Here is a 26,416-nt window from a genome sequence, read left to right on the forward strand (position 1 = left end):
TCTGCATCGAATGCTTGGAGCAATGCCCACTTCGGCCAAGGATCGGACGGATCATATTGACGATGTGAACTGTGGAGGCTATGAATCAAGCATCGCTGCCTGTCCACACAGAAGTTGGTCAAGTCATAACAGTTATACTGTGGGTGTGGGCATAGTGAAGATGCTGTAGTTATACTTGTGGTGAAAGTATCACGACAACTCCAAGCCCAGGTTTAGTTCGCCTTGCTGGTGGCAACTCCTCCTATGAGGGTTGAGTAGGGGTCTTCTACCAAGGCGAGTGGGGTACAGTCTGCGATGATTGATTGGGCCTTAGTGACGCTAATGATGTCCTCTGTCACATGGTTTCCCTCCTGCATCCAATGCTTGGAGCAATGCTCACTTTGTGGCCAAGGATCAGGACGGATCATGCTTGACGCTGTGAACTGCGAAGGCTATGAATCAAGCATTGCTGACTGTTCACACAACAGTTGGTTTAGTAATGACTGTGGGCATAATGAAGATGCTGGAGTAACAACTCCGGTCGAAACTACTGAGGCAACCAGAGGGCAGTATTCTTAAAGATTTACGTAATTGCGTTTGAAAGCGTTTGAAATAAAAAAAAATTCAGATCAGTTTGAATTAAAATTCCATCATCGCAAATTCCATTCGGTAAATTTGAATTTCTTATTTCAGTTAACTTATCTTTCCTGTAACCAGTTTTAAACGAGCTGCCTTGTAATTTTCGATTGTTTTTGATTAGTATTATTTGCGGGTAACACCTTTGTAAACTTTTAATTGTGATAATTATGATGCTGGTTTTTAATTGAATATAATCACTGAAAAGTTTGTTTGACAAACCTGTAAATCACCCGATCTATATCAGACAGATTTATAAAAACGCTGCGACTGTGACTGAGTGATTCGTCCGATTCAGTAAAGGCATCTTAATTTACACTTTCATTTATTACACTGAACTTATTTGTTTTATGCATGTAGACCTCTATTTCAATCATAGAGTGACATGTAATGAAATACATGTACATCCATCTTGAGAAATATGTTCAGTTATATTGCTGAAACGTTTCATCGTGCTTTCGCTATATAAACACTTATCCTACATTGTCGACTCGCGTCATGCCCATTCCCATGGCAAAAACATTATTCTCGGTATTTATATAATCACTTCAGGGAACAGGCTTGAACCAACAGGAAGTTATTTACTGACCCAGTTGTAGTGAATGACACGCATGCAGGCAATTCACAGTTCACGGATATTTATTCAATGAAAATTCCTACAGGGTTATATTTTCTATGGAAAGCGGCAAACAATACCGAATATCAACCGAGGCTGGCTGCGCGCATGACGTCTGTCTGTTGTTATGGCGTATGCATAACGACAATACCCCAATGCAATAGCAAGGCGATTCACCAGAGGAGCTTTACACAGGAATGGCCTTTGCCACTGCAGCGTCCCAAAACATTGAGGTTAGGTTTCGGTTCTACACGGTAGCCATTGTGTTTTATCCATAGTCAGTTTCGAGGTTGTTCAGGCGGCACTGTGCTACGCAACAGGTTAGAATTTCAGTTTCGGTTTTGGTTTTATACGAATCAGTGTCACGAGTATGCAGACAGCACTGCGGCCTACCGTATAAATACCACTACGACGCCATTTTGTGGCACGGTGCTGTATCGGTAGACAAGGTCAAGTTGTTTCGTTCGTCGTGATAAGGGAGCGTGGGTCTCCAAGGCAACGACCATCCTCATCAAGATGCGAGGATTCATGATGCTACCACTCCTGCTGTTATCACTGAGTTTTCTTGGCAATATTCGCTGGGTATGGACCCAGGAACCGTTGGGTAAGTCAGAAAGATATATCCTAGCCCCATAAATGTGGCCTATTTACTGGACTGCCTCCGTAAACATAGGCCACACATCCACATGTACAAAAATCGTGTCGACGGAGCCAAATTTTGATTTTCACATTTAGGATTAGTTTGTAGGTTTTTTTTGCTTTAGAAGCATACTCACCCTCTTTATAGGCTAATCAGAAAGTGCTGCCTTTTTCAGATGTATATTTTTCGTGAAATGTCCAGATTCATTTTTACACGTTTGCGTATCAAAATTTCAACATGAAATTTCACAAAAATTAGACATTTGAAAAAGGCAGCACTTTCTGATTAGCCTATAAAGAGGGTGAGTATGCTTCTAAAGCAAAAAACCCCTACAAACTAAGCCTAAATGTGAAAATCAAAATTTGGCTCCGTCGACACGATTTTTGTACATGTGGATGTGTGGCCTATGTTTACGGAGGCAGTCCAGTAAATAGGCCACATTTATGGGGCTAGATATATCCCAGCTAACACATTCACGTTGTGACAACGTTGCCAGAAGGTGAAAGCAAATTTTGATATGTTGACATCGAAACCATTTGACTCAAAATTGCCCAGAGTAAAATGTGGTTCACTCTTTTTTCCCCCAATTTTTTAGCGCTGGCGTTAATGATTGCCGTAACTTCACAAAGTGAATTGCCGTAACTTCACAGAGTATGAACCGACCTTTTAACAAGACAATAACGTTGTTACTGAGCAATTAGAAGATAAAGGGTCTGGTCACCAATAATATAGCCAGAGCCGGAATGCAAGGGCTATTATCGTCGACCTAGCCACTAACCGGTTTTATACATCACCTTTAAAGGGGCTCCATATCACAATGTTACCCACACTAGAGAATACCTATTCATGTATTGGATCAATTCATGAAAAATACACAGTGCTATACGTAACGTACATTCAAGCAAAAGTATGGTTTCAAATAGTATTTGAACATTAGTATTTTCCACTGTCCGTGATGAGAAATATAGTATAGGAAGGCGACTTCCACATCGAACAAATAAAATAGATCCGACAACTTTTAATCTACTGAATCACATGCTTTTTAAATCTGTCCTCTATCTAAATCCTTCATTTTCGTTCTCTCCCATGGAACATCTTCAAAAGAAAACTCAAAGGAATTGTTTTGGTTTTTTTGTAGCTACAGAGTCTATGAAAAAGAATAACACTTGAAAGGGATACTTGAATAGCGTTTGTTGGTGAAGATATATTTGTATGCAGGGAACTTGCAAAAAACCTGCATTTTAAAATATTGACATTTCAACATGATTTTCTTTGAATACCTCCATGCACATTGGCTAATTGCCCAATCTATGTTTTAGAGTAACATTCATTTAATGGAACCTTTCATAGAAGACTATCCAGATGTAGAAGTAAGTGGATTCCTTGTTCAGCAAGGTTGTCAATATGGCACTTCTCCAAAGACACGAATCTGACAAGAAAATAAGGAAAACAAAAAACAATGTATCAATTATTTAAACATTATGAACTATTTAATGTTTGCTGCCTTAGGCTTAAAACACTCACTGCGTGTCACGCGCGCTGGCTCACCAGATGTGAAATTTAAAACTACATGTATATCCAGATAATGTCTGTCTTCTCAATACATGTAGGCTACTTCAAACAGAGCTGTGCCTGTGTTTCTACATGTACAATCTTTAACCCACGAGAGACAGGGATAAAATAAATGAGCCTCTTGTTTCAAGCTGACCCTCGAAGTCAAGGATATTTCTCAAATTTAAAGGGTAACCAAAAACCCTGGTTGAGAGTTAAAGCGCCAGCCTGTTTTAAGCATTTGTATGTAATCTAAACAACTTCATGTTCAAATGTATGTACGTAACGATCAAAATGTTGGTTCTTTCGCAAGTTTATGGTCTTGGTGGTCGGCATTGCATTAGGTCTATGGTGCTCGTTTCAGAAGTCCATACATGTATAGAAGGTCAGTGTATGTTGAATTACTTACAGCAACAACATTGAAGAGATGTACGGGGTGGTTTTCAAAATAATTAGAAACTTCCTCCCTCGAAGACTGCTGAAGTTAAAAGTTTAAACTTGCCACATCCTGCAGCCAGTGCACTCACGTATGTACTGCCTACCTGGAGAAAGTAACGATGTTTTTTAAGGTTGAGAAATATATAAAACTAATCAAGTTTGAACAAAGTGTAAATATGATATCCCCGTGCTCTTCAACCCACATAATGTCTTATTTTCACGAAAAAAACTAGGCTACAAATGACCCTTTTTAGAAAAGGCTTTTATAGTTCGCGTATTTTTCATTGATCTTGTAACAGTGCTGACCTGGCCCTGAACCCTACTCCACACACTTTGGTCAAACTCCCTTAAATCACGCCAAACCCTGGGAGCTATACAGCCCGAAAGCCCGGATTGAAACTGTATACACTTGTTATGTACAAGCCAACGAAAGCCAGATGACCGTTTATACGTGTACAGTCCTGGTACGTGAACTGACCTGACCCTTGGGACTGAAATGCTAATGCGCGTTGCTATTAGTATTACAACTGTACACTGTGTCTTTGAGCGGGAATTTTATAACGGACTGTTTATGCTTAAATTTGCGCTAGTTTTAGTTGAGAGAAAATCAAATCAGATCTATAAATTAAGAGATGACCCAGGTAACACTTTCACGGTTGTTGGCTAGGGTATCATGGGTATCTCAATACAATATTGTTACAGTTTGATTAATTCATCAATTTGAAAAAAATACAAACATAAGCCTATACTATAGTACACAAATCAAAAGTCTTCTCGATATAATGTATACACTTCCAACATTTTGCCATTTGCTCAAACAATATCTGTTTTATCTAAAATTATAACTATCGAACAAATAACTTTCCAACCTAAAGTGTTGTTTAAAAGGTCTAACATGTCTCACATGAATTCGAGTAAATCTGATCCACATGTACATGAGAAATCGTGGGACAGTTCGAAAAATTGAGCTTACCTTTCATTAGCTCCCTAAAATGTGGCCAATTTGCTGGACTACCTCCGTACAGGAAGGCCACACTTCCACCATGTACAAAAACGTGTCGAACTTTGTCAAATTTTGATTTTCACATTTAGGCATTTTTGGTAGTTTATTTTGCCTTTAGAAGCATACTCGCCCTCTTGATAGGCTAATCAGAAAGTGCTGCCTTTTTCAGATGTCTAATTTTCGTGAAATTTCATGTTGAAATGTTGACACGCAAACGTGTGCAAACGAATTTGGAAATTTCACGACAAAGTGTGGCCTTTATTTACGGAGGTAGTCCAGTAAATTGGCCATATTTATGGGGCTAACCTCTCATATAAAATAAACCAGATTGAGATAATCGCCATTTTGTACGGACAATGCTAGTTTGAATATGGGATAGAGCGGCCAGTAGTCAGCTATATGGGCTGTAGTATAGTAAATTGGCCACATGACATAGGCTTAGTATTTCCATGTGTTTTGACGGAGATAGTCACATAATAATAAACATATTACATTGGATACCCACATTCTAAATCAAGTGCGTGGATCTGAATCCTTGTAGAACTTCTCTTGCAGAATCCTGTTTTATTTCTATTTAACATACGGTAAAGAAGGCATGGACATCACTAATTTTCCCTGCCGTGACCTATCAGCCTTCAGCAAGGGATCAAATTGGCAGGGAAAATAGCAGACTGGGACCGTGAGTGCATAAAAACGTGCAAAATTACTACTGACGTTTTTTTACTCACCATTCGGCTAATTAATGCCCACACAACACATACATCAAAATGCTTAAGTTGCAAGCATGTCACCTGCGAAATTTGAGACCTTAAATCCAATTTTAAGGCAAGTTTTTGGCAGTTCAAAAACCATCCACGTCATTCTCCATGCTCTAGAAATGGTTGAGTGATTCCCAAGGTATTCTGGGTAGGTGTAGGAAGAACCTTGCAGCTTACTTGTTTTTTAATCGATGGCCAAATGAACATAGCACCCTCTGTCATGTGTCTGTTAAAAAATGAAGCGTTCTGCATTCACTCAGATCAACAAGAGGGCGCTGTATTATCTACACGATGAAAATGTTTTAGCTGAGGAGTTTTTTTGCACAATGCATTGCAGTACACATCAACGTGATGTTTTGCGTTTGGATTTCGTTAACTCCCTGCAAAATTAGAATTAAAAGCTGAATTTTTGGTGATGCAATGCTCACAACAGCAACTTTGCGAGGCAGAAGTTTGGGGGATTATTGAAGAAACTGTAGTGAGTAAGAAGCTTGCAAATTTGATTCACACTGGTTTTATGATGCAGCACAAACTTTTGCACGATATGGATACCTTAAGTTTTGGGACTCTCATACACAGTATTGAGAGTCCCAAATTTTCGGACTAGGAAAATAGGTACTGAAGCATTTATTGAGAAAACACTTGGATTATTTCAGACCAGTTTCTTAGAGTTTGTGCACAGGGTATCAAGTGATGTCCAGGTATGGAACTCTTCTAATATGGTATCCAGTTGCCACTTTAGCGGTGGTGTAAATTGTTCCGTCATTTTTAGTCAAACAATTTTCAAGCGCCAAAAAGTTACTTTCTGTGGTTCTTTCATCTAATTTCCCTCCTCGACTCTTACTCTCATCGATATATTTAGCGACAGATAACTGACGTACTATAGTGAAGAATTAATGCCAAGATGCTTATGGACCATAAACATGTACATGTATAAGCATATGCATTTTGCATTACCCTATATGTTCGTTTCCAACATTGAGGGATGATATGTAGATTTATCAATAATTAATATAATTGTTATTCTTCTTATAAATTGCAACAATTGCAATGACTTCTGTTGATGTAGGTGCTATTTAAAGTCGGTTAACATTTTGCATGGAAAGTTGCAACGTGACTGAAATGTAAAGGCCTAAAGTTAAGATGAACAATTAATCTAATCCCGAATTGCGTCATGACAATTTAGCAATTTACTCCTAACTCTCATTCAAACCTCGATCCCCCCCCCCAAAAAAAAAATCAACATTGTTCAGTGCATCGTTTCACATACATTTATGTGAAGAAATTTAGCCCAAACTCCACCTTAAACATAGAATTTCCATAATTCTAGTACATATAATTATGACTACTGCAAGTCAGGTTTTGTTTTTTTTTTCAGTTGCAAAAGTGTTGCCTGAATCACCAAAGCTATGTTACTCTCAATTTTTTTTACCATATTGCAGTGCTAGATAGAAGGTATCAGGTATTACATAAATATATAGCCTATATTCTAGCTGTTGCGAAAATCTGCTGTTTTTGACGATATACATACATGCATTATAGTGTTCTGGATAAAATCTTATAAAGGAAACATGCAATTGGATTTTTATGACTGAAATAAATTTAAAACAGCTTTCTTGCCATGTAACTATGACTTTCCATCTCCCTTGTAGCAGTAGTAGTTTTTATCTTAATGAAATTTCCGTATTTATGAGCCAAGTCGTGATTCCATTCAAGGCAAAACAGAATTGTCTTCATAGCTTTGTGTACAAATATAATCAAACGTTTCTTCATTTTCTTGGAGTAAGTTCAACTTTTTACTTGCTTTTCATGTTAAACAGCTTGTTAAGACAATAGTAATGGCTAATATTTCTTAAAAACTATTTTGTGGGTAATTTTGAAGGACCAATGTACCGTACTGTTCATATGCACTTTTGACAGGGATTTGGTTATAATTGAAAATTACCACTTTCCTGTCACTTCCAGTGAAATTAAGTATAGATCTTGTATGTATTGTTGCAACACATAGTAATGTGCATGAAAAAAGATGAGCTGAATTTCCACTTCATGTTTCCTTTAGATTAATGACATTGATATAAAACCAATTCCAGGCTCAAAACTACATGTATGAATAAAGCCTGTAGTCATGTTATTAAAAGCGAACGTTGAGGTTTATTTTCAAATGGAAAAAACAATCACAAAAGGACACACGTTCATGTTTTGAAAGAACTATTTCTGACAAAAATGAGGATCCTATTTTTCATGCTACAGTTTGGGTAAATATGCGATGTTTTTATTTTAAACAATCGACTTTCGGTATTTTCTGCGTGAGACATTGTGTGGCTGTTTTTTGTCACCAAATCATTGGAATGTTCCAAGTAAACTAACTTTTTTGCCGGGGGGGGGTGATCTCCGAACGAAAGTGCATCTTCAACAATCCCATCGAGTTTACAGATAATTTATGTTATGTAACCAATCCTGAATTATACAGTATGGCCATAATGTTATTTAATCGCAAATTCATGTACCTCTTTAAGCTCAAAACCAGCTTTGTACCAAGCACTTAAGGACTCACCTCCAAATTTCAGGTATGCGCTATGCAAAGAAAAAGAAGAACTAATTCAATTCAAATTTTGTTTTCTTTTTTAGATGATAAATGCCTCTTTAATCGAAAAAAATGTTTCTTTAATCTCAAATTCCAGCTTTCATGCATTGGTCATTTTCCGGTTTTTATCACTTCATGAGGCAACATATTCATGCGTGCCTATTTTCTGGTTTTTCCATTAATATTTCATACAGAATATATCACATTAATAATGCATATTGCATATATTTTGATGAATATTTTTATTTTGACGATAATGCCTTTTTAACGTTACCAACTTTTACTTAAAAAAGCCCCTTCGCGCCATGATGTAGGGCCTAAATCTGAATGTAATTCAGTTCAAGCCAACACATGGACGGAATATTTCACCATGCAGAGCGCGTACACTGCAAATGCCTGGTGTAATTTCACGGTGATAAACATCTGGAGCTAAATAAAAAACAAAACATATGATTAAATTCAGCACAATAAATGTCACCCCAAAAACAGTCGCAATCACAGCACTGCCAGCAGACGAGACGTCGGCGTAATTATGTTGATTTATCCTACTGTATTTTATTGTCTACACTGCGGGCTATCCAAGTCGGGTTTGTTTTCCTCTGACAAAAGTTAATTAATATTGACAAAGAACTGTACAGCGTGCACTGTGTGCGGTCTTACAAATTTATTTTCTAAAGTGAAGGCTTAATTGAACACTGATATGCATGCAAAACCATTGGAATTTGCAGAATTTGAATTCAACTTTGAAACTCATCGTGTCTATTACGTTGCGGTTGCTCACTGCTCATGAAAACAAAGCAATTTGAAATTTTATTTTGCGATTGTCACTCCATAAAAAGGCACATTTTGTTAACTTACAAAAAAATAAGCCCATACCAGGCATGATATTGTTTTATCAGACTTTTGTCTGAATTCCTTTTGAATCTGAGAGAAAGACAATTAGTATAAAAGGAAATGCATCTCTCAGACTTTTTATCTAATTTTCAGATATTTTTCAAAATTGCAAATCCCATCCCTGACATACATTTCATTCTTGCTTTAATTCCAGTGCGTCTTGCAGGAAGCAATCAGACTTACGAGGGCAGAGTAGAAATGTACCACCAAGGCCAGTGGGGCACAGTCTGCGATGACAAGTGGACTCCGGCCAACGCCGATGTGGTCTGCCGACAGCTTGGCTTCCGGGCGGGCTATCGGATCTGGATCAGGGCTCACTTCGGGCAAGGGTCGGGTCCGATAATGGACAGTGTCGGGTGTATCGGCAACGAGTCCAGCATTGAAAATTGCACCCTCTCTGGATTTGGTAGGGAATGTTCGCACTCGGAGGATTCTGGGGTAACGTGCGTCATCAGGGATTCTCCCCCACGTAAGTATATTTAATATACGGTCATCACAATCATTCATAAAGTAAAGTAAAAAAAAAAAATCTGTCATGAGCCAATGTGGCTCGCAGGCCGGCGTTTATCTCCGGTTTCAGTATATAGCACGTAACAACTGAAAATAGTTCTATGATGCTAGTCCAGCGCAGGCTACTCCCCAGCTAATGCCGGCCGGTACCCATTTGTACTCCTGGGTGGAGAGAGGCAAGTGGGGATGAAGTGGCTTGCCCAAGGACATATAATGACCAGCAACTGGACTCGAACCCCTAACTTACAGTGTAAGGTTGCAACATCACGACCCATCAACTCTAAATCGGTGTTCTGGAGCCCAATGACATTTTTTTTTATCAACCTCACTTAAAGGGAAAATACAACAATTGCAAACATCGAAGAATAAAACTACCAAGTTTTTACGAAATACCTTACTAGGATGTTGGTAAATGACAGTCTTAAGCATCCTGTAAAATTATGGCACCTTGTGTAAAGTCATTTTCAAGAAAATGGTATTTTTGTATACACTTAACTATTTTTCAACTACTGCTCCTACTGCTGCTCCTAATTTACAAATTTGTTCAGTCCAAATGTTGTTTGCTATTGGTTACATGTTTATGAACGGGTGCAGGCCAGCTAGACTGGTTCCCTTACCTTACAAATTTTCCGACATCTATAAATTGATCCATTTTATCTTTGGTGGAGTCAGGGAACCAGACTACTTCAACATTTTAGTTTTTCTTGATTTTTCCAGCATTTTCGAACACAAAACTTCAAACATGTCAGTTACACAATATTTGATCTATTATACTAACCCCTCAAATAGTTCATTTCTGAAAATTACAGCAAAAGCCAATGATGTACATTCCATTTAATGCTAGTGCATTAACTGTTTTTAATCTCACAAGATCATTTTAAAAAGTAACAAACAACAAAGCAATTTGGTTTTTAAACCACATGTTTGCGTTTGTCCTTTTGACAAAGGGCGATGGGGCTCTAGAACTATTTCATTTGGCACTGTCTATCTCAGTTTTAATATGTTTAAGCACAAATCAGGAAGAATTTGAAATTCAAACGTTTTCGTTTAAGCATTTAGTATGACTTTTAACAAAAGCCTTCTTCAGGGACCGTTTTCAGAACACATTTTATCTGCACAAAAACTTCCGGTTTAATGACGTCATCAGAATATATATAACGAATACTGACGTGGTTTAGACGGATCAGGCCTTTGCGAAATTAAGTGAAAAGAACTTCTTAAAACGTGCAAATAAACGAACGCATTGGGTCGTATGAACAAAAAAGCATTTGCTTTTACTTCCTATTTTTATGCATTTACTTGCATTTGTATGAATAAAACTGAACAAATGCTTTTATTGGAAAAATTTTGCTGAAAGCTAAAAGTGTTAAAATTTTACTTGTAAGCTTTAGCTAGATTAGAAGTGTTTACTTCTAATAAAAGGGAGTAAATGCTTCAGATTTCAAGTATATATTTACTGGTCATTTTCAAGGCTGGGTTGGGGCAACCTTGAAAATATAAGGTAAATACTTCTGCGCTAAAACTGCCGCATTTATTAATATTAATCGCCCCAATATTAACACAAAACGTTAATAAACTACATATAATACCATGTACTGTATTTTGAATAACATGTTATGCAAAATTTTATTTCTTTTATAATGTTTATTTCATTACTAGAAAAGCGATAGTTGCGCATTGTGTTCGCGATACGAGAACTATTAGCGTAAAATTCGGTGTTGCATAGAGTGATAAAGGATACATGTTATATAACGACACCCTTGGGACTGAACAAAAAGAAATCTTTTTTTTGTTTATTAGGTCACCAATCTTTGTAAACTATTAATTTTTAAATATTTCAATACACAAAACTCTTTGTGTATTGAATGTTGGTATAATTTTACCAAATTGTGACGTCTACGGGACACTGCATGTGGACCTTAAAAATTTTCATGAATGATGAAAGTATACTTTCTTTATTATGCAACTGGCGAAAAGTATCAGATTTTTGCTGGATTTGAGGGTCAAATGTACTGCATGTACTGTAAGCATCAACTTGAATTGAACTATTACACTACGTGTGGCAGTGTGTACACACAGGAGACCTAGTATTGTTGACAATCATTCGTCCATATCCAACAATAATCATTTGCTACACATGTTGCCTAGTAAATGCTGAACAGTGAAGGAAAACTTTTATTCACACGGAATCAAGCATTTTGCTTTTCCTTAATGGTTATACTCCAAAGTAACTGCTTTTACTTTTTGCTTAAACTTCTTAGCATTTGCTATAGTTTTTATATATACGACCGATTATGTGGTTTGTGAGCGACGCGCGATTATCTAGGACGTAATAATATTACTCGCAATCACACGCGAGACTCGTTACTTTCAAGCTGCCTTGTACCATGTGTACATACACGCGATGGTGTAGCGTGATATCCGACTCCATGAAATGTGGACTCACTGGTAGTATTGCGCATGCGTAAGTACGATAATGTGCTATTTGTATGGTCATTATGGGAGACCGACATGTGGGGACCGGAGTCTTATATAGCGCACGTATCTACCAACAATTTGGTAATCAAGGCGCTGGAAATTATGTCTATTATTAAAGAAAGGTAAATACAGTTTATAAGAAATATGAGACCCATGTTCGAGCGTGAACAATAAAGAAGAACAAAGACAAAACCAAGGGCAAGCAACCTAATATGGCGTTTTATTAAATGCACTGTCGTTATCATATTTTCAGTATAAATTTATATTACTTCTATGCTGTGTTTGTAGCTTCAGTGCGTCTAGTGGGCGGTAACCATCCATATGAAGGTAGAGTTGAAGTTTCCTTTCAAGGAGAACAAGGAACAATCTGTGATAATTGGTGGAGCCTGGACGATGCTCATGTCGTCTGTCGGATGCTGGGTTACCCGTCGGCCTTCAGCTACTGGTGGGACGCGCACTTTGGAGAAGGTTCTGGACAAGTTGCCCTGGCTGACGTCGACTGCAATGGCACCGAGGCCAACATAGAGCAATGCTCCCATTGGGGCTGGTACAACAATATCTGTCTGCACAGCCGCGATGCTGGTGTGACTTGCAATGATGGAGTTCTCCCACCCGGTAAGATGTCTCAAAATTGTGATTCGTCTGGACTTGATTGGGTACTTCATCCAAAAACTATCACTGGTCGTTAGTTTTAAGTCTTGTTGTGGCGCAGAAATGCTTGTGAACGGTGGGCTGTCCAGCAGTTTGCCAATGAGCTAAACATAAATTAGTTTAGATCAAACCAGTATTGTGAGCACGATGCGCTGGAGCAGAAATGAATAAAGTAATCAATTTAAGTAGGCCTTTCCTAAAGCTGTCTGAAGTCGGTTTTAACAAAGACTCCTCAGGTGTTTGAACTTTTTGATCTTTAAAACGCTTTGATTTTTTCTCAGCTTCAGTTCGTCTTGCGGGTGGTAACACGCCTTACGAGGGTCGAGTCGAGGTTTACTCCCAGGGCCAGTGGGGTAGCGTCTGTGATGACCACTGGAATCTAGAAGCAGCCAATGTAGTCTGTCGACAAGTTGGCTATCCCTCGGCCTTCAGGTATTGGATCGGTGGATATTTTGGTCAGGGATCGGGCGAGATCCTAATGGGCAATGTAAGCTGCCTGGGTGACGAGTCCCGGATTCAGGAATGTACCCACAGTGGCGTGTTTGGTACCTTATGTTACCCTCCCCATAGCCAAGGCGCTGGTGTGACTTGCAGTGATGGACACCTCCCACCACGTGAGTGTGATCATTGAATATTATGTATGTTGCATTTTTAAGCTGAATCCCAGGAACTACATTTGAAAGGTTAGGGTAACGTTCAGAGTTGCTAAAACTCATGATTAAAAAAAAATTAAAAATCTGGGTTTTTTAAATTAAGTTTGATCATTCTTTTCCATTTAAATTGATTTTTTAATATTTTGTTTTATTCTGTTTCTTAGAATGAGTTATCAAAAAAGGTGTTAGTTATATTCAAAACACACATTAAATTTAAATATTTTTTATTGTTTTTCTTAGAATGAGTTCTCAAAAAAAGGTGTTATTCATATTCAAAACATACATTAAATTCTTCAATGCCCATCTTTAATATTCTGTTTAATTACATTTTTGTCTTTACAATCCCAATGATATTTTTTTTTGTTTAAAAAAAATTATCTGTCCCTAAAAAGAAAGTGCCGTCTCACTAGCTTAACTGTATTCGGGGGATCGTGAAATTATGAAACACCGAACACGAGTGACGGACCCACTATGGAATATAACGTTGTCATCTGTTAAACTGCTATTTCTGTTCCAACAACGAAGTTCAAGTTGCTAATTGTATATATTTATTTTTTATATTAAAATGTTTTTGTTATTTTTTTGTTCGAGTGATTTAAATCAAATGATTTAAATGAAACAACCCCTTGGTCAAGGTAGTTTATGTTACACTGTCACGGTTTTATTTTTTCTGTTTACCAAGATTTTTTTCGGGGGGGGGGGAAGGTGTTGTAAATCGGGCACCATCTAAGATAAACTTTAAAGCTACAATGTTATGGCTGTTACACTCCCTTTCCTAATTAACCAACAAAAAGTTTCTGTTCTGAACAAATAAATGTATTAGCTTTGTTTAAAGAGTCTAAGTGAAAACATCATGGTTAACCTTTCATCCTGATGTTTTATTTAACAAGTGCTCATCGGTCTTGTCTTTTTACCCCCCTCCCCCCCTGTTTGCCTGCAGCTACGGTACGTCTTGTTGGCGGTAGCAACAAATTTGAGGGTACCGTCGAGATCTACCACGAGGGCCAATGGGGTACAATTTGTGACGACTACTGGAGCCTCCTGGATGCCTTGCGCGTCTGCCGGAAGCTCGGTTTTTACATGGCAACACAGGCTTACGGTGGGGCCCGTTTCGGTCCAGGCACGGGGCCGATCTTCCTGGACGATGTCAGATGCATTGGGAACGAGTCTAGGATAGAGGATTGTCCCCACAGGGGATGGGGGAATCATGACTGTACGCATCGTCAGGATGCTGGAGTGACATGTACATACGGTCGGAGTCCGCTAGGTAAGCTGATCCAAATAATTATGAGAAATTGAAATATTTTTTATAAACAGTCGACCGCAAAACAGGGAAATGTTTAAATTGCGATAGCATTTAGCATATGTTAGCTTGAGACCAACATTTGTTGACAGAGGTCTTTGATTCTAGCCAACATTAAGGTTTGTATAGGTTTTCCCGGCCAATTTCCTGAAATGTTCATTCACTTCTGTAAATCGGTCATTCCTTTTCCTCTGAATTTGAATGCACTTCTTTAATCCCATTTCAATTCAACGAAAGTTCAATCGTTTTCATTGTCCGTGCATTCGGTTTTGAGAAACAGACGGCCAATTACGTTACTCGTGCATTCATTTACGCAAGCATACCTTTTTGCGCAGAGTTTTAGAATACACTTTCGTGAATGTGCAATCAAAAGTACGTTTTTCTCATTCAAAATAGCAGATTACAGCACAGAACATAAAACTGAAACTGAAATAGAATAGTCAATGTTTGAAATTGCCCTCTAAAAGCGAAAAAAAACGGTCTTGAAAAGGAATCTGAGTGAGCATATAAAAGAAAGGCGCTGCTCAATCACTCTTATTTGATTGAACTGAAATGGAATCGAATGCTCTGGTAGCGAACATGAAATGCGTGTTCAGAGCGATTCGCAAATTCAGACGAAAATGAATGCCCGATTTTCAGAAGTGAATGAACATTTTAGGAAATTAGTCAGGAAAACCTATATTTATAGTATAGTTCCTGCTTCAACTGCATATTGGGGTTTTTTTACCCATAGTACCAATACGTCTGATTAATCCATGGCGGGAGAACTCCAACGAAGGTCGAGTTGAGCTGTACTACCTAGGCCAGTGGGGTACAGTCTGCGATGACAGTTGGGATTTAGACGACGCCACCGTTGCCTGCCGCATGCTGGGCTACCGTTCTGCATCCCACGCCTGGACCAACGCTCACTTTGGTCAAGGATCAGGGCGAATCGTTTTAGCTGACGTCATATGCAACGGTGAGGAATACAACATTAGGAATTGTTATAGTAGAGGATGGGGAATCAGCCACTCATGTCAACACTTCGAGGATGCTGGTGTGACTTGTATTGATGGACCTGATCCTACTGTTACACCTGTTCCGGCGACCAGCGTCCCTACAACGACAGGTGTCAATGTGACAACTGTCGCGCCCGGTGAGTTCACACCTGTGAAAGTAGATTCAAACAATTTGGAGGTTCCTGTCTTAATTGTATAACTTTCTGCCATAAACTCCCGAGTACTGTTTTCTTCTGTGATATCCAGAATAAGTTGAGTCTCCTCACACACAAACATCACAATTGAACTATTTGTCTGCCAGGGATACTCCATTTTAAAAACAGATCATGATTGAGACTGAAAAACGATTGATCTTGTGTTTCGATGGAGGATTTTGTTTTCGTCTTGATTTGGATTTTGAAATGCTCCACCATTTCCTATTGTTTAGACCTTTCCAGTTGCTACTATATTTCACGCAACTGTAAATTTATTCAGCCGAAACTTATGCAAATTGAAAGGAACATTAAGCAAACAACCTTTGAATGCTTTTGTTCCATTTAATTGTTCCATGGGCCTGTCCCCTGTTTTTGTTAAGTTAGATCGTTGTTTTACAATGCTAGATTGTACCTTCACTTCTCCACACTGTCTCTGTCTTTTGCTTCCATTCGACTCAGGTTCGGTGCGTCTAGCTAACGGCATTGCCCCACAGGAGGGGCGGGTCGAGGTGTATTACGGAGGCGTCTGGGGAACGGTGTGCGATGACGGTTGGGACATAGAAGACGCCAACGTCGTCTGCCAACAACTTGGCTACGGCCCGGCAAACGAGGCGTGGAAGGACGCCCGCTTCGGGCAAGGATCAGGACCGATTCTCCTAGATGATGTTCGATGTGATGGGCAAGAGTCAAGCCTGGGTGCGTGTCTACACAGGTGCTGGCTCGCAAATAACTGCGACCACAGTGAAGATGCTGGCGTGACTTGTGGCGGGGGACCCACATCTCAGCCTAGTCCCACAACCATCCCTCTAGCAGGTTCGAAAATACATTTCAAGGATGTTTGCTCGTTACAATCTATGTTTCTAAAACGTGAATTTGAACAAATTGCGTGGAAAGACTCGTTGGTCACAAAGAGAAAAAAGAATATTTCACGACTTACAAGAACTAGGTTGTTGTCAGTAAGGTCTTTGAGTGCGAATTTATAAGAGATTACCGAAACTCAACTCTCGATCGCTATTGCCATTTTCCTTCGAAAACAATTGACCCTTTACAATGACAGAAAAGGTAATTCTCATGTTGTTTTACATACTATTTTGCTGAGCACGTGAATTTTTTTTTATAATTGTAATCATTTCCTCCTGTTCAGTTCAAGTTCGTCTTGTCAACGGAGAAACAGCGCGAGAGGGTAGGGTGGAGGTAAATTACAGAGGCCAATGGGGTACAATCTGTGGGAGCTGGTGGAGCATTGAGAATGCTAATGTTGTCTGCAGACAGCTTGGCTACCTCTCCGCAGTCAAAGCTTGGACCAGTGCTCACTTTGGTCTCGGCCCAGGGCCCATTCTGCTGGACGAGGTACAGTGTGACGGGTCTGAATCCAATATCAACGAGTGTGCGCATGCTGAGTGGTCGCGTCATAAGTGTCAACACAGGGAGGATGCTGGTGTGACTTGTGGAGAAGTTGTGTCGACAATTCCTCCCGTTGCAACCACACCTTCAGTTGCAACCACTTCTGTTGCAACCACTTCTGCAGCTACAAGCACTCGTCAGGTCACAACCACTCCTGCAACCAACACAACCATTCCAACAGGTAATAAAGACCCAACTTACTGTTGTTTAACTGTGGTAAAACTCTTTGTTCATTTTCGTCAATTTTTTTTATTTACCGTCCTATTTTTTTAGTGTCAGTTCGTCTTGCTGGTGGTAACTCCTCTTACGAAGGTCGAGTAGAGGTTTACCATCAAGGCGAGTGGGGTACAGTCTGCGATGATGGTTGGGACCTTGACGATGCAAATGTCGTCTGTCGCATGCTTGGTTACCCTTCTGCATCCAATGCTTGGAGCCATGCTCACTTTGGCCAAGGATCAGGACTGATCCTCCTTGACGATGTGAACTGCCAAGGAACCGAATCTAACATTGCTCAATGTCCACACAGTAGTTGGTTTAGTCATAACTGTTGGCATGGCGAAGATGCTGGAGTAACTTGTGGTAACATGACAACTCCTTTACCAGGTTGGTGGGTTGTTAGTAAAAAAAAAAGATAATTTTTCATTTGTAGTTCATTTCCAATTAGCTCAACTATATATTCCTCATTGTCTCTTCATTCACTCTCAGTTCGTCTTGTTGGTGGCAGTTCCTCCTATGAGGGTCGAGTAGAGGTCTACTATCAAGGCGAGTGGGGCACAGTGTGCGATGATTATTGGGACCTACAAGATGCTGAGGTCGTCTGCCGCATGCTTGGCTTGCCTCCTGCATCCAATGCTTGGAGCAGTGCTCACTTCGGTCAAGGATCAGGCCGGATCATGCTTGACGATGTTAGCTGCCAAGGATACGAATCTAGCATCGCTGATTGTCAACACAGCAGTTGGTTTAGTCATAACTGTGGGCATAGTGAAGACGCTGGAGTAACTTGTGGTGAAAGTATCATGACAACTCCAAACCCACTAGGTTAGTGGCTCAAATGACAGTGATTTAAATTTCATAGGAATTCAGACTTAATAGATGTTGGGCTTTCAGACGTCATCAACATTGCTTGGTTTTTGTGGTACCATTGACAACATTTCTTACATGAATTCTATTCAATATTGCATTCTTTCAGTTTCAGTTCGTCTTGTTGGTGGCAACTCCTCATACGAGGGTCGAGTAGAGGTCTACTACCAAGGCGAGTGGGGCACAGTCTGCGATGATGGATGGGACCTTGACGATGCCAATGTCATCTGTCGCATGCTTAGCTTGCCTTTGGCATCCCATGCTTGGAGCAGTGCTCACTTTGGTCAAGGATCAGGCCGGATCATGCTTGACGATGTTAGCTGCCAAGGATACGAATCTAGCATCGCTAATTGTCAACACAGTAGCTGGTTTAGTCATAACTGTGGGCATAGTGAAGATGCTGGAGTAACTTGTGGTGAAACCATGACAACTCCAAACCCAGGTTGGTTGTGCGTTAGTTAAAAAAAGAAGGAAAAAAATCATTTCTTCTTTTTCGCTTCATTTTCAATTATAGCTCACATTTCTTATTCCTTACTTGTCTCTTCAATCAGTTTTAGTTCGCCTCGTTGGTGGCAGTTCCTCCTATGAGGGTCGAGTAGAGGTCCACTATCAAGGCGAGTGGGGCACAGTCTGCGATGATGGATGGGACCTGGATGACGCTAATGTCGTCTGTCGCATGCTTGGTTTCCCTCCTGCATCCAATGCTTGGAGCAGTGCTCACTTCGGCCAAGGATCGGGACAGATTATCCTTGACGATGTGAACTGCGGAGGCTATGAATCAAGCATCGCGGACTGTCCACACAGAAGTTGGTTTAGTCATAATTGTGGGCATCGTGAAGATGCTGGAGTAACTTGTGGTGAAAGTATCATGACAACTCCAAGCCCACTAGGTTAGTGGCTCAAATAATGAAAGTGATTTAAATTTCATAGTAATTAAAACTTAATTAATAGATGTTGGGCTTTCAGACGGCATCAACATTGCTTGGTTTTTGTCGTATTATTGACAACATTTCTTACCTTAATTCAATTCCGTATTGCATTCTTTCAGTTCAAGTTCGCCTTGCTGGTAGCAGTTCCTCCTATGAGGGTCGAGTAGAGGTCTACTACCAAGGCGAGTGGGGTACAGTCTGCGATGATGGATGGGACCTTGCTGACGCCAATGTCGTCTGTCGCATGCTTGGTTACCCATCTGCATCCCATGCTTGGAGCAGTGCTCACTTCGGTCAAGGATCAGGCCGGATCATGCTTGACGATGTTAGCTGTCAAGGATACGAATCTAGCATCGCTAATTGTCAACACAGTAGCTGGTTTAGTCATAACTGTGGGCATAGGGAAGATGCTGGAGTAACTTGTGGTGAAACCATGACAACTCCCAACCCAGGTTGGTTGTCCATTAGTAAAAAAAAAAAAAAAATCATAATAATAATGATTACTCCTTTTTCGCCATTTCAATTAAAGCACACATATCTGATTCCTTATTGCACTCTTCATTCAGTTTCAGTTCGCCTTGCTGGTGGCAGTTCATCCTATGAGGGTCGAATAGAGATCTACTACCAAGGTCAGTGGGGCACAGTCTGCGATGATGGATGGGACCTTGCTGACGCCAATGTCGTCTGTCGCATGCTTGGTTACCCATCTGCATCCCATGCTTGGAGCAGTGCTCACTTCGGCCAAGGATCAGGACGGATTATCCTTGACGATGTGAACTGCGGAGGCTATGAATCAAGCATCGCCGACTGTCCACACAGAAGTTGGTTTAGTCATAATTGTGGGCATAGTGAAGATGCTGGAGTTACTTGTCGTGAAAGTATCATGACAACCTTAAGCCCAGGTTAGTGGCTCAAAATAATGAAAGTGATTTAAATTTCATAGTAATTAAAACTTAATAGATGTTGGGCTTTCAGACGTCATCAACATTACTTGGTTTTGTCGTATTATTGACAACATTTCTTACCTTAATTCTATTCCGTATTGCATTCTTTCAGTTCAAGTTCGCCTTGCTGGTGGCGGCGGCTCCTATGAGGGTCGAGTAGAGATCTACTACCAAGGCGAGTGGGGCACAGTCTGCGATGATGGATGGTCCCTTGCTGACGCCAATGTCGTCTGTCGCATGCTTGGTTTCCCTTCTGCTTCCCAGGCTTGGAGCAATGCTCACTTCGGTCAAGGATCAGGTCGGATCATGCTTGACGATATTAGCTGCCAGGGAGATGAATCTAGCATTGCTGATTGTCAACACAGTAGTTGGTTTAGTAATGACTGCGGGCATAAAGAAGATGCTGGAGTAACTTGTTTTGAACAAATCCCAGGTTGGTGGTGATTAGTCAAAAAAGAAAATTACCTGATTTTTACTTCATTTTCGATTAAAGCTCACCTGTTATGACTGAGGGTTGGGAGTTATAGGTCCTTTAAGATGGCTAGTATGTCCCGTCTGTGATGTGTTTTTTTTCTGATATAATGATCGGTTTCGACTGTGCTGTGCAACTGAGTTTGTTGCTGCATTCAAAGGGGATCTTCACCAATAGAGGACATAAGGGTCCCCAATTCCCGAAGGTCCCCAATTTACGATTGTGTACAAAACATATGGGAGATCTTCCTAAAAAGTAAGTGCAAACAAAAGAGGGACAATAGGGATCCCCGATTGCAGGCAAATTCACACTTGTGTGAGTCGGGAGGTGTCCTTTATGTATTTAAACTTGTTTATGCATGGTGACCCTTTCAACATAAACACATGTAAATTAAACGATACAAAAAATAAAATCAGTAATTTAAATCATATGCAAAACATATACACATATACATATACTGAGACGTTAGGTAGGGGCTGCGTTAAATAAAAACATGTAACATTCAACAATTCAAAAAATGAAATCAGTTAAGTCAGTGTGCAAAAAAAACACAAAATCAACAACACAGTGTCAACTAACGGATACCGGAAAAAATACTAAATAACCATAACAGTAAAAATCGCATCCACGTATATGTAGAAACCGAACAAGATTAGTAAATTACACCTAAGGAATTACTGTCAATTGCATGTAAATTAAAACTTTCATGAAGTAGGCCTACCATATTAAATTTTCCTGTTGCTTTTGTTTCAGTTCGTCTTGTTGGTGGCAGCTCCTCCTATGAGGGTCGAGTTGAGGTCTTCTACCAAGGCGAGTGGGGCACAGTCTGCGATGATGGATGGGACCTGGATGACGCTAGTGTCGTCTGCCGCATGCTTGGCTTGCCTTCAGCATCCCATGCTTGGAGCAATGCTCACTTCGGCCAAGGATCAGGACAGATCATGCTTGACAATATCGACTGCAATGGCTATGAGTCAAGCATTGTAGACTGTTCCCACAACGGCTGGTTTAGTAATAATTGCGGGCATAGTGAAGACGCCGGAGTGACTTGCAAATCTTACACAAGTAACTCTACGCCAACATCAGGTCAGTAAGGGTACATGTTATCGAATGAGAATAAGAACGCCTTCAAACGTGGGATCTTTTTCTCTGTACTGTGGCGTTAATACAGGAGAACTGCACACTTTTTCCAACTTTTAACCCTCCTATGGAAGCATGCATTCTGAGTCATGCTGTTAATGATTTAATCAATCAGTATAACGTGTGCGTGGAAGCTCGCACTTAAAGGAGCATCGGTTTAAATTGTAAAGACTGTTTAACTTGGCTCACGAAAATCTCGCAAACTTACTCCGGTGGACTGATCCTACAGTTTGCTTGTATATAACGGTTCCTAGATTTAACTCTTCAAATGTTTTCAACATTAAACTATATATTTCGATAACATTCTTTGGCGGCTTTTTTCCTCTGTTTAGACAGAAACGAGAACATTCAAACGATTTTAAGTTTTGCTGAACTGTAAAAAATATTATCTGAGTTTCATCTTCTATTATTTTAAATTGTTTCTTCTTTTTTGTCAATAATGGTATAAACTGTGATTGTGCTTTGATTTTTTTTTCCACTCGCCTATTTTTACCTGCTTCCAGGTGTTTTAAACGAGATTCGTCTGAGTGGGGACAGGTCAACAAAAGGCACTGTTCAGGTTTGGAGTGGCGGCCAGTACGTGGACGTCTGTAGCTCAAACTGGGACTTGTCCTCTGCCAAAGTTGTCTGCCGTCAGTTGGGGCATTCAACTGAAAGCGTATCAGCTGACTACAGTAAGGGCTTAATTGTCACACTTCATATCCGTGACGAGTTCCGCACAAGTTGCGGGTGGAATCATGCACTTTGTCCAGAAGAAGCTCTGCATTTGTCTCTGACATGTTGCGGGGAAATTTTCATTAGCAACTGCTTTAAACGGGGAAGTTGCTCAGAATCCTGCAACTTATACCCAATACAATGTGCGAAACTTGTCGGAAACTCACCCCGGTTATGAATTGAGACCGTCCAAATGAAAACCGATAAAAGTATTTTACTTTCCTTTTCAAGAAAACATCTTTGATATTTTGTACCGCTGCCTAGTTTTTCTGAAAACCATGCAGTCACTACACAAAAATGCGTTGCTCAATTTACACTAAATGCTTGCTACATGGAACCACTCGTTATTATATGACGATATATTAAAAATAACACGCCGCCATTTTGTGGCATAGCCACATTGAAATGAAGTCAATGAAAGTTGTTTGCATGTACGGTACGAGCAGTGAATGTTAGTATGTGGTGGAAAATTCACAGTAGGCCTACTATTCAGCGGGAATTTCAATGTAAAATTGTTGTTTAACGAACCAAACCATTTATGTTACAGCCACGCATTATTTGTCGTACGGAAGTTACATTGTTTTGCATTGCGATGGTAGCGAAAGTGAACTGGCTGACTGTAGCACATACGCATCGTACCAATATGGACTGTGCAACACTGCAACAGTGGACTGCAATGCATATTCAGGTAAGAGCTTTTTTTCCAGAAAGGTCATTTTGTTCTCGGTCGTTGAACTTTAGGTAATAGTTTTAAAGCAAATTCAAATTGGCTCGTGAGTACCTATTGCCAAGAATGATTTATACAATTTGTATTTATTCACTATATACCTTTGTAATCACCTACATTCCTTGATACCTTAATTGTCAATCGGAATTGTCAGCCTCTTGATGATTGTCATTATAATTCATATGTAAGTTTCAATGTATGTCAGTACACAATTTAAGGGGATCTCCGGTTTACAAGCTCTGCTTTTTTGGAGACCTCCTCCACTTTTTTTTCAATCAAAGTTTCATAATTACATGAACATGTACTGTTATTTCCTATGAAGTGAGTAAGTGGAAATAAATGAGCTGAACTGAACATGGATAAAGGGGAGGACTTAAGTGATAGTAATGAATTCGAAGTGCTTGCACTTTCATTATTCAAACAAAATAATCATTTTAAAAATCATGGCAAACAAAGGCCGTGGTGGGGTTGGAGTACGTTTTCTGTGCCCCTCCCCTACTGAACACGCCACTGCTAAATAGAATAATAATCTATTCCACAATGTAACGAATGAAAACATGAAAAGAAATGTGACATACATGGCAAGTGTTTCCAAAAATCCCCAACGGGTACTACGAGTGCTTTCATGAATTAGCTTAAAACATCATGTGAAAAAAATGCTCCAGGAAATTAGGTCAACCTCCACGCGATTCTGACTATTTTGTGTTAGTGCTGCGTTCGGATAGTGCAACGATTGTGCATATACTTGTACACTTGCTGGCATTAGTAAAGATGGTATTTTCAACAACTTTCCCAACACAAAAAACGCGCAAAATCGGTAAAGAAAACCACGTTGTTGTATTTATTATTGCCACTTAGTCGCCCATTCAGTGGAATACATTGGTCTCCCATGGGGTCCAGTAACGATAAGACAATGTGAAGAACTGTTATAGATGTGGGGGGAAAACCTCAGAAGGATGTTCTGAGGAAAGCCCACGGAATCAAGCAGGGACTGAAAACCAAAATGCACATATTGGCCCAGGCAGGATCCGAACCCGGGCCACAGGGGTGGAAGGCGAGGAAAGTACTGCTACGCCAAGCTGACTCCCTATTATGCGTTATCCTGTTGCCATGCCAACGCCAAGTATGACGCAATTATTCCGTGGCAACCTATTGCACGTCATGATTTTAAATACCCTATACTACATCACCGGACCAAAAACACAACGGGAACATTTTGAAGAGGTGCGTTTATTCAATCTCAAACTACTACTCCAACGAGAGTCCTGCCGTCTCCTGATGACGAACAGAGTATACTGTTCAAAACGCTGAGTTAAACCAACTGGTTCTTCTCAGAACCTCACAACTCACAAAGAAATATCATTGACATGATGTTAATACCGCAAACCTCCCATTCATTAAAATGTACGTCAGTTAGCACAAAGACTGGAATATGTGTCTCAGGTGAATTTCCCTCTTTTAATGATTCAACGTTATGCCTGTGTTCCTATTTTCCTCATAGGCCTCTCCGCTGGTGCAGTCGTAGGTATAGCTATCTCTTCTTTACTGTTAGTGATCACAATCGTCGCCATCGTCATTATAGTTGCAGCCAGAAGCAGGCGCAAGAAGTCCTCATCGACATCCAGCAACATGAACATACCCTTGGCATCGGCCGCTGAACCGCCGTCCTCTGACCCGAATTCCAACGGTGCCAATGTCCTAACCAACCCTCTGTACTGCGAGACCCCCCTTTCACAGCCCGTATCTCGTCATCCACCTCAAGGCTACTACCCAATGCCCTTTAGTGGCCAGCCCCAAATGGTCCAGTCTCGGGTACCTGGTGCCGGGTTTTCCCAGTACAACCCTGTATCAAACACCGCAAACGCCCACCTGCCACCTCCTGCATATGCTTCAGTGGCTGTTAGCACGCCATTCTACCCCGGCAATGCTCCCCAGCCTCACCCACAACGACAGCCACAGGCCAAGCCCCTGCCCCAACCTCAGACCCAGCCTCAGCCCCAGCCCCTGCCCCAATTTCAGCCCCTGCCCCAACCCCTGCCCCACACCAAGCCTCAGCCCCAGCCACAGCCACAGCCCCTGTCCCAACCTCAGCTCAATACCCAGCCACAGCCCCTGCCCCAACCCCAACCCCAACCCCAGCCCCAGCCCCAGCCCCAGCCCCAGCCCCAGCCCCAGCCCCAACCTCAGTCCTCAGCCCCAGTTTACGAGTCCTCTTTGCCTGGCCCAGATGCTGATGCTGGTAACACTATCGAAGTTACCGGTGCCCACACAAACGAAGTGTCAGTTTAAGAATGTTTGTGATCGAAACTCGCAAAGACAGGACATGTCGACACGGTCGAGGTTTTTGGTATGTGTACAATCGCAGAAAAAATGATTTTGACTTGATGCGATATGTATTAGTCTTAATAAATTATCATAATGATAAATTTGTCATTTCCTCCGGTACAGCTATGAAAATATATGAATACATGAATGCAGTCAGTTGAAGGTGCGAGATTGATTTTGAAAAAAAAACCACTCCGATTTGGGTCTACAAAAGAAGCTTACTTTGGAACTTTCTAAAAGTGCTCAGGAGAAGCATAGGGATTTTTTCCAGAACAGACATCAGTTGCTTTAATCCAAGTTATAAGATTGCCTCTCATACAGTTTGTGGTATCACATAAACTCTGAAAACTAATTCGTTCGAAGAAAGACAAAATATCATCGATTGAAGACCACGGAATCTGTATCCACAACATTCTCGTTGCATTATGTTTACTCAGATGGTTAGATAGTTGCTCTAACGTTTATTTGCTTATAAAATGTATCACTGTGTGTGTGGGTGACACCGAAAAATTCACGAGGTGACATCGAAAAACTGACGAGGTGACACCAGGATGTTTTCCCCCTCGTTGTATTACTCAGCCCATAAAATAGGCAGGTGAAACTGAAAACATAAATTACAAATGAGTACATTAAATTACATAGAAACAATAATGAAAAAAGTACACACCAAAGGTCACAAAGTACAATGTTTAAACGCAGGTACAATTATACAATGTGTTTACAATAAATAAGACAATCAGTTCGAGCATAGTGTTCACAGCTTCACAGGTTATATACAGTATCTTCATGAAGTAA

General features: G+C 40.4%; 1 protein-coding gene across 1 annotated transcript; it reads left to right on the forward strand.

Annotated features, from left to right (window-relative positions):
* The first annotated feature begins 1,367 nt into the window (after positions 1-1,367).
* LOC119732355 (deleted in malignant brain tumors 1 protein-like) lies at positions 1,368-26,207 on the forward strand. The gene is made up of 20 exons (XM_038205813.1): positions 1,368-1,835; positions 9,254-9,568; positions 12,376-12,702; positions 13,020-13,352; positions 14,332-14,658; positions 15,428-15,829; positions 16,346-16,699; positions 17,031-17,471; positions 17,564-17,893; positions 17,996-18,328; positions 18,480-18,812; positions 18,922-19,260; positions 19,419-19,751; positions 19,866-20,201; positions 20,356-20,676; positions 21,469-21,801; positions 22,359-22,529; positions 23,117-23,257; positions 24,798-25,434; positions 26,201-26,207. Exons 1-20 carry the CDS (start codon positions 1,748-1,750, stop codon positions 26,205-26,207), a joined length of 6,201 nt encoding a protein of 2,066 aa, XP_038061741.1. The 5' UTR covers positions 1,368-1,747.
* Positions 26,208-26,416: the final 209 nt, after the last annotated feature.

This window comes from Patiria miniata, unplaced genomic scaffold (genome assembly GCF_015706575.1).
Source record: "Patiria miniata isolate m_02_andy unplaced genomic scaffold, ASM1570657v1 HiC_scaffold_24, whole genome shotgun sequence".
Classification (NCBI taxonomy): domain Eukaryota; kingdom Metazoa; phylum Echinodermata; class Asteroidea; order Valvatida; family Asterinidae; genus Patiria; species Patiria miniata.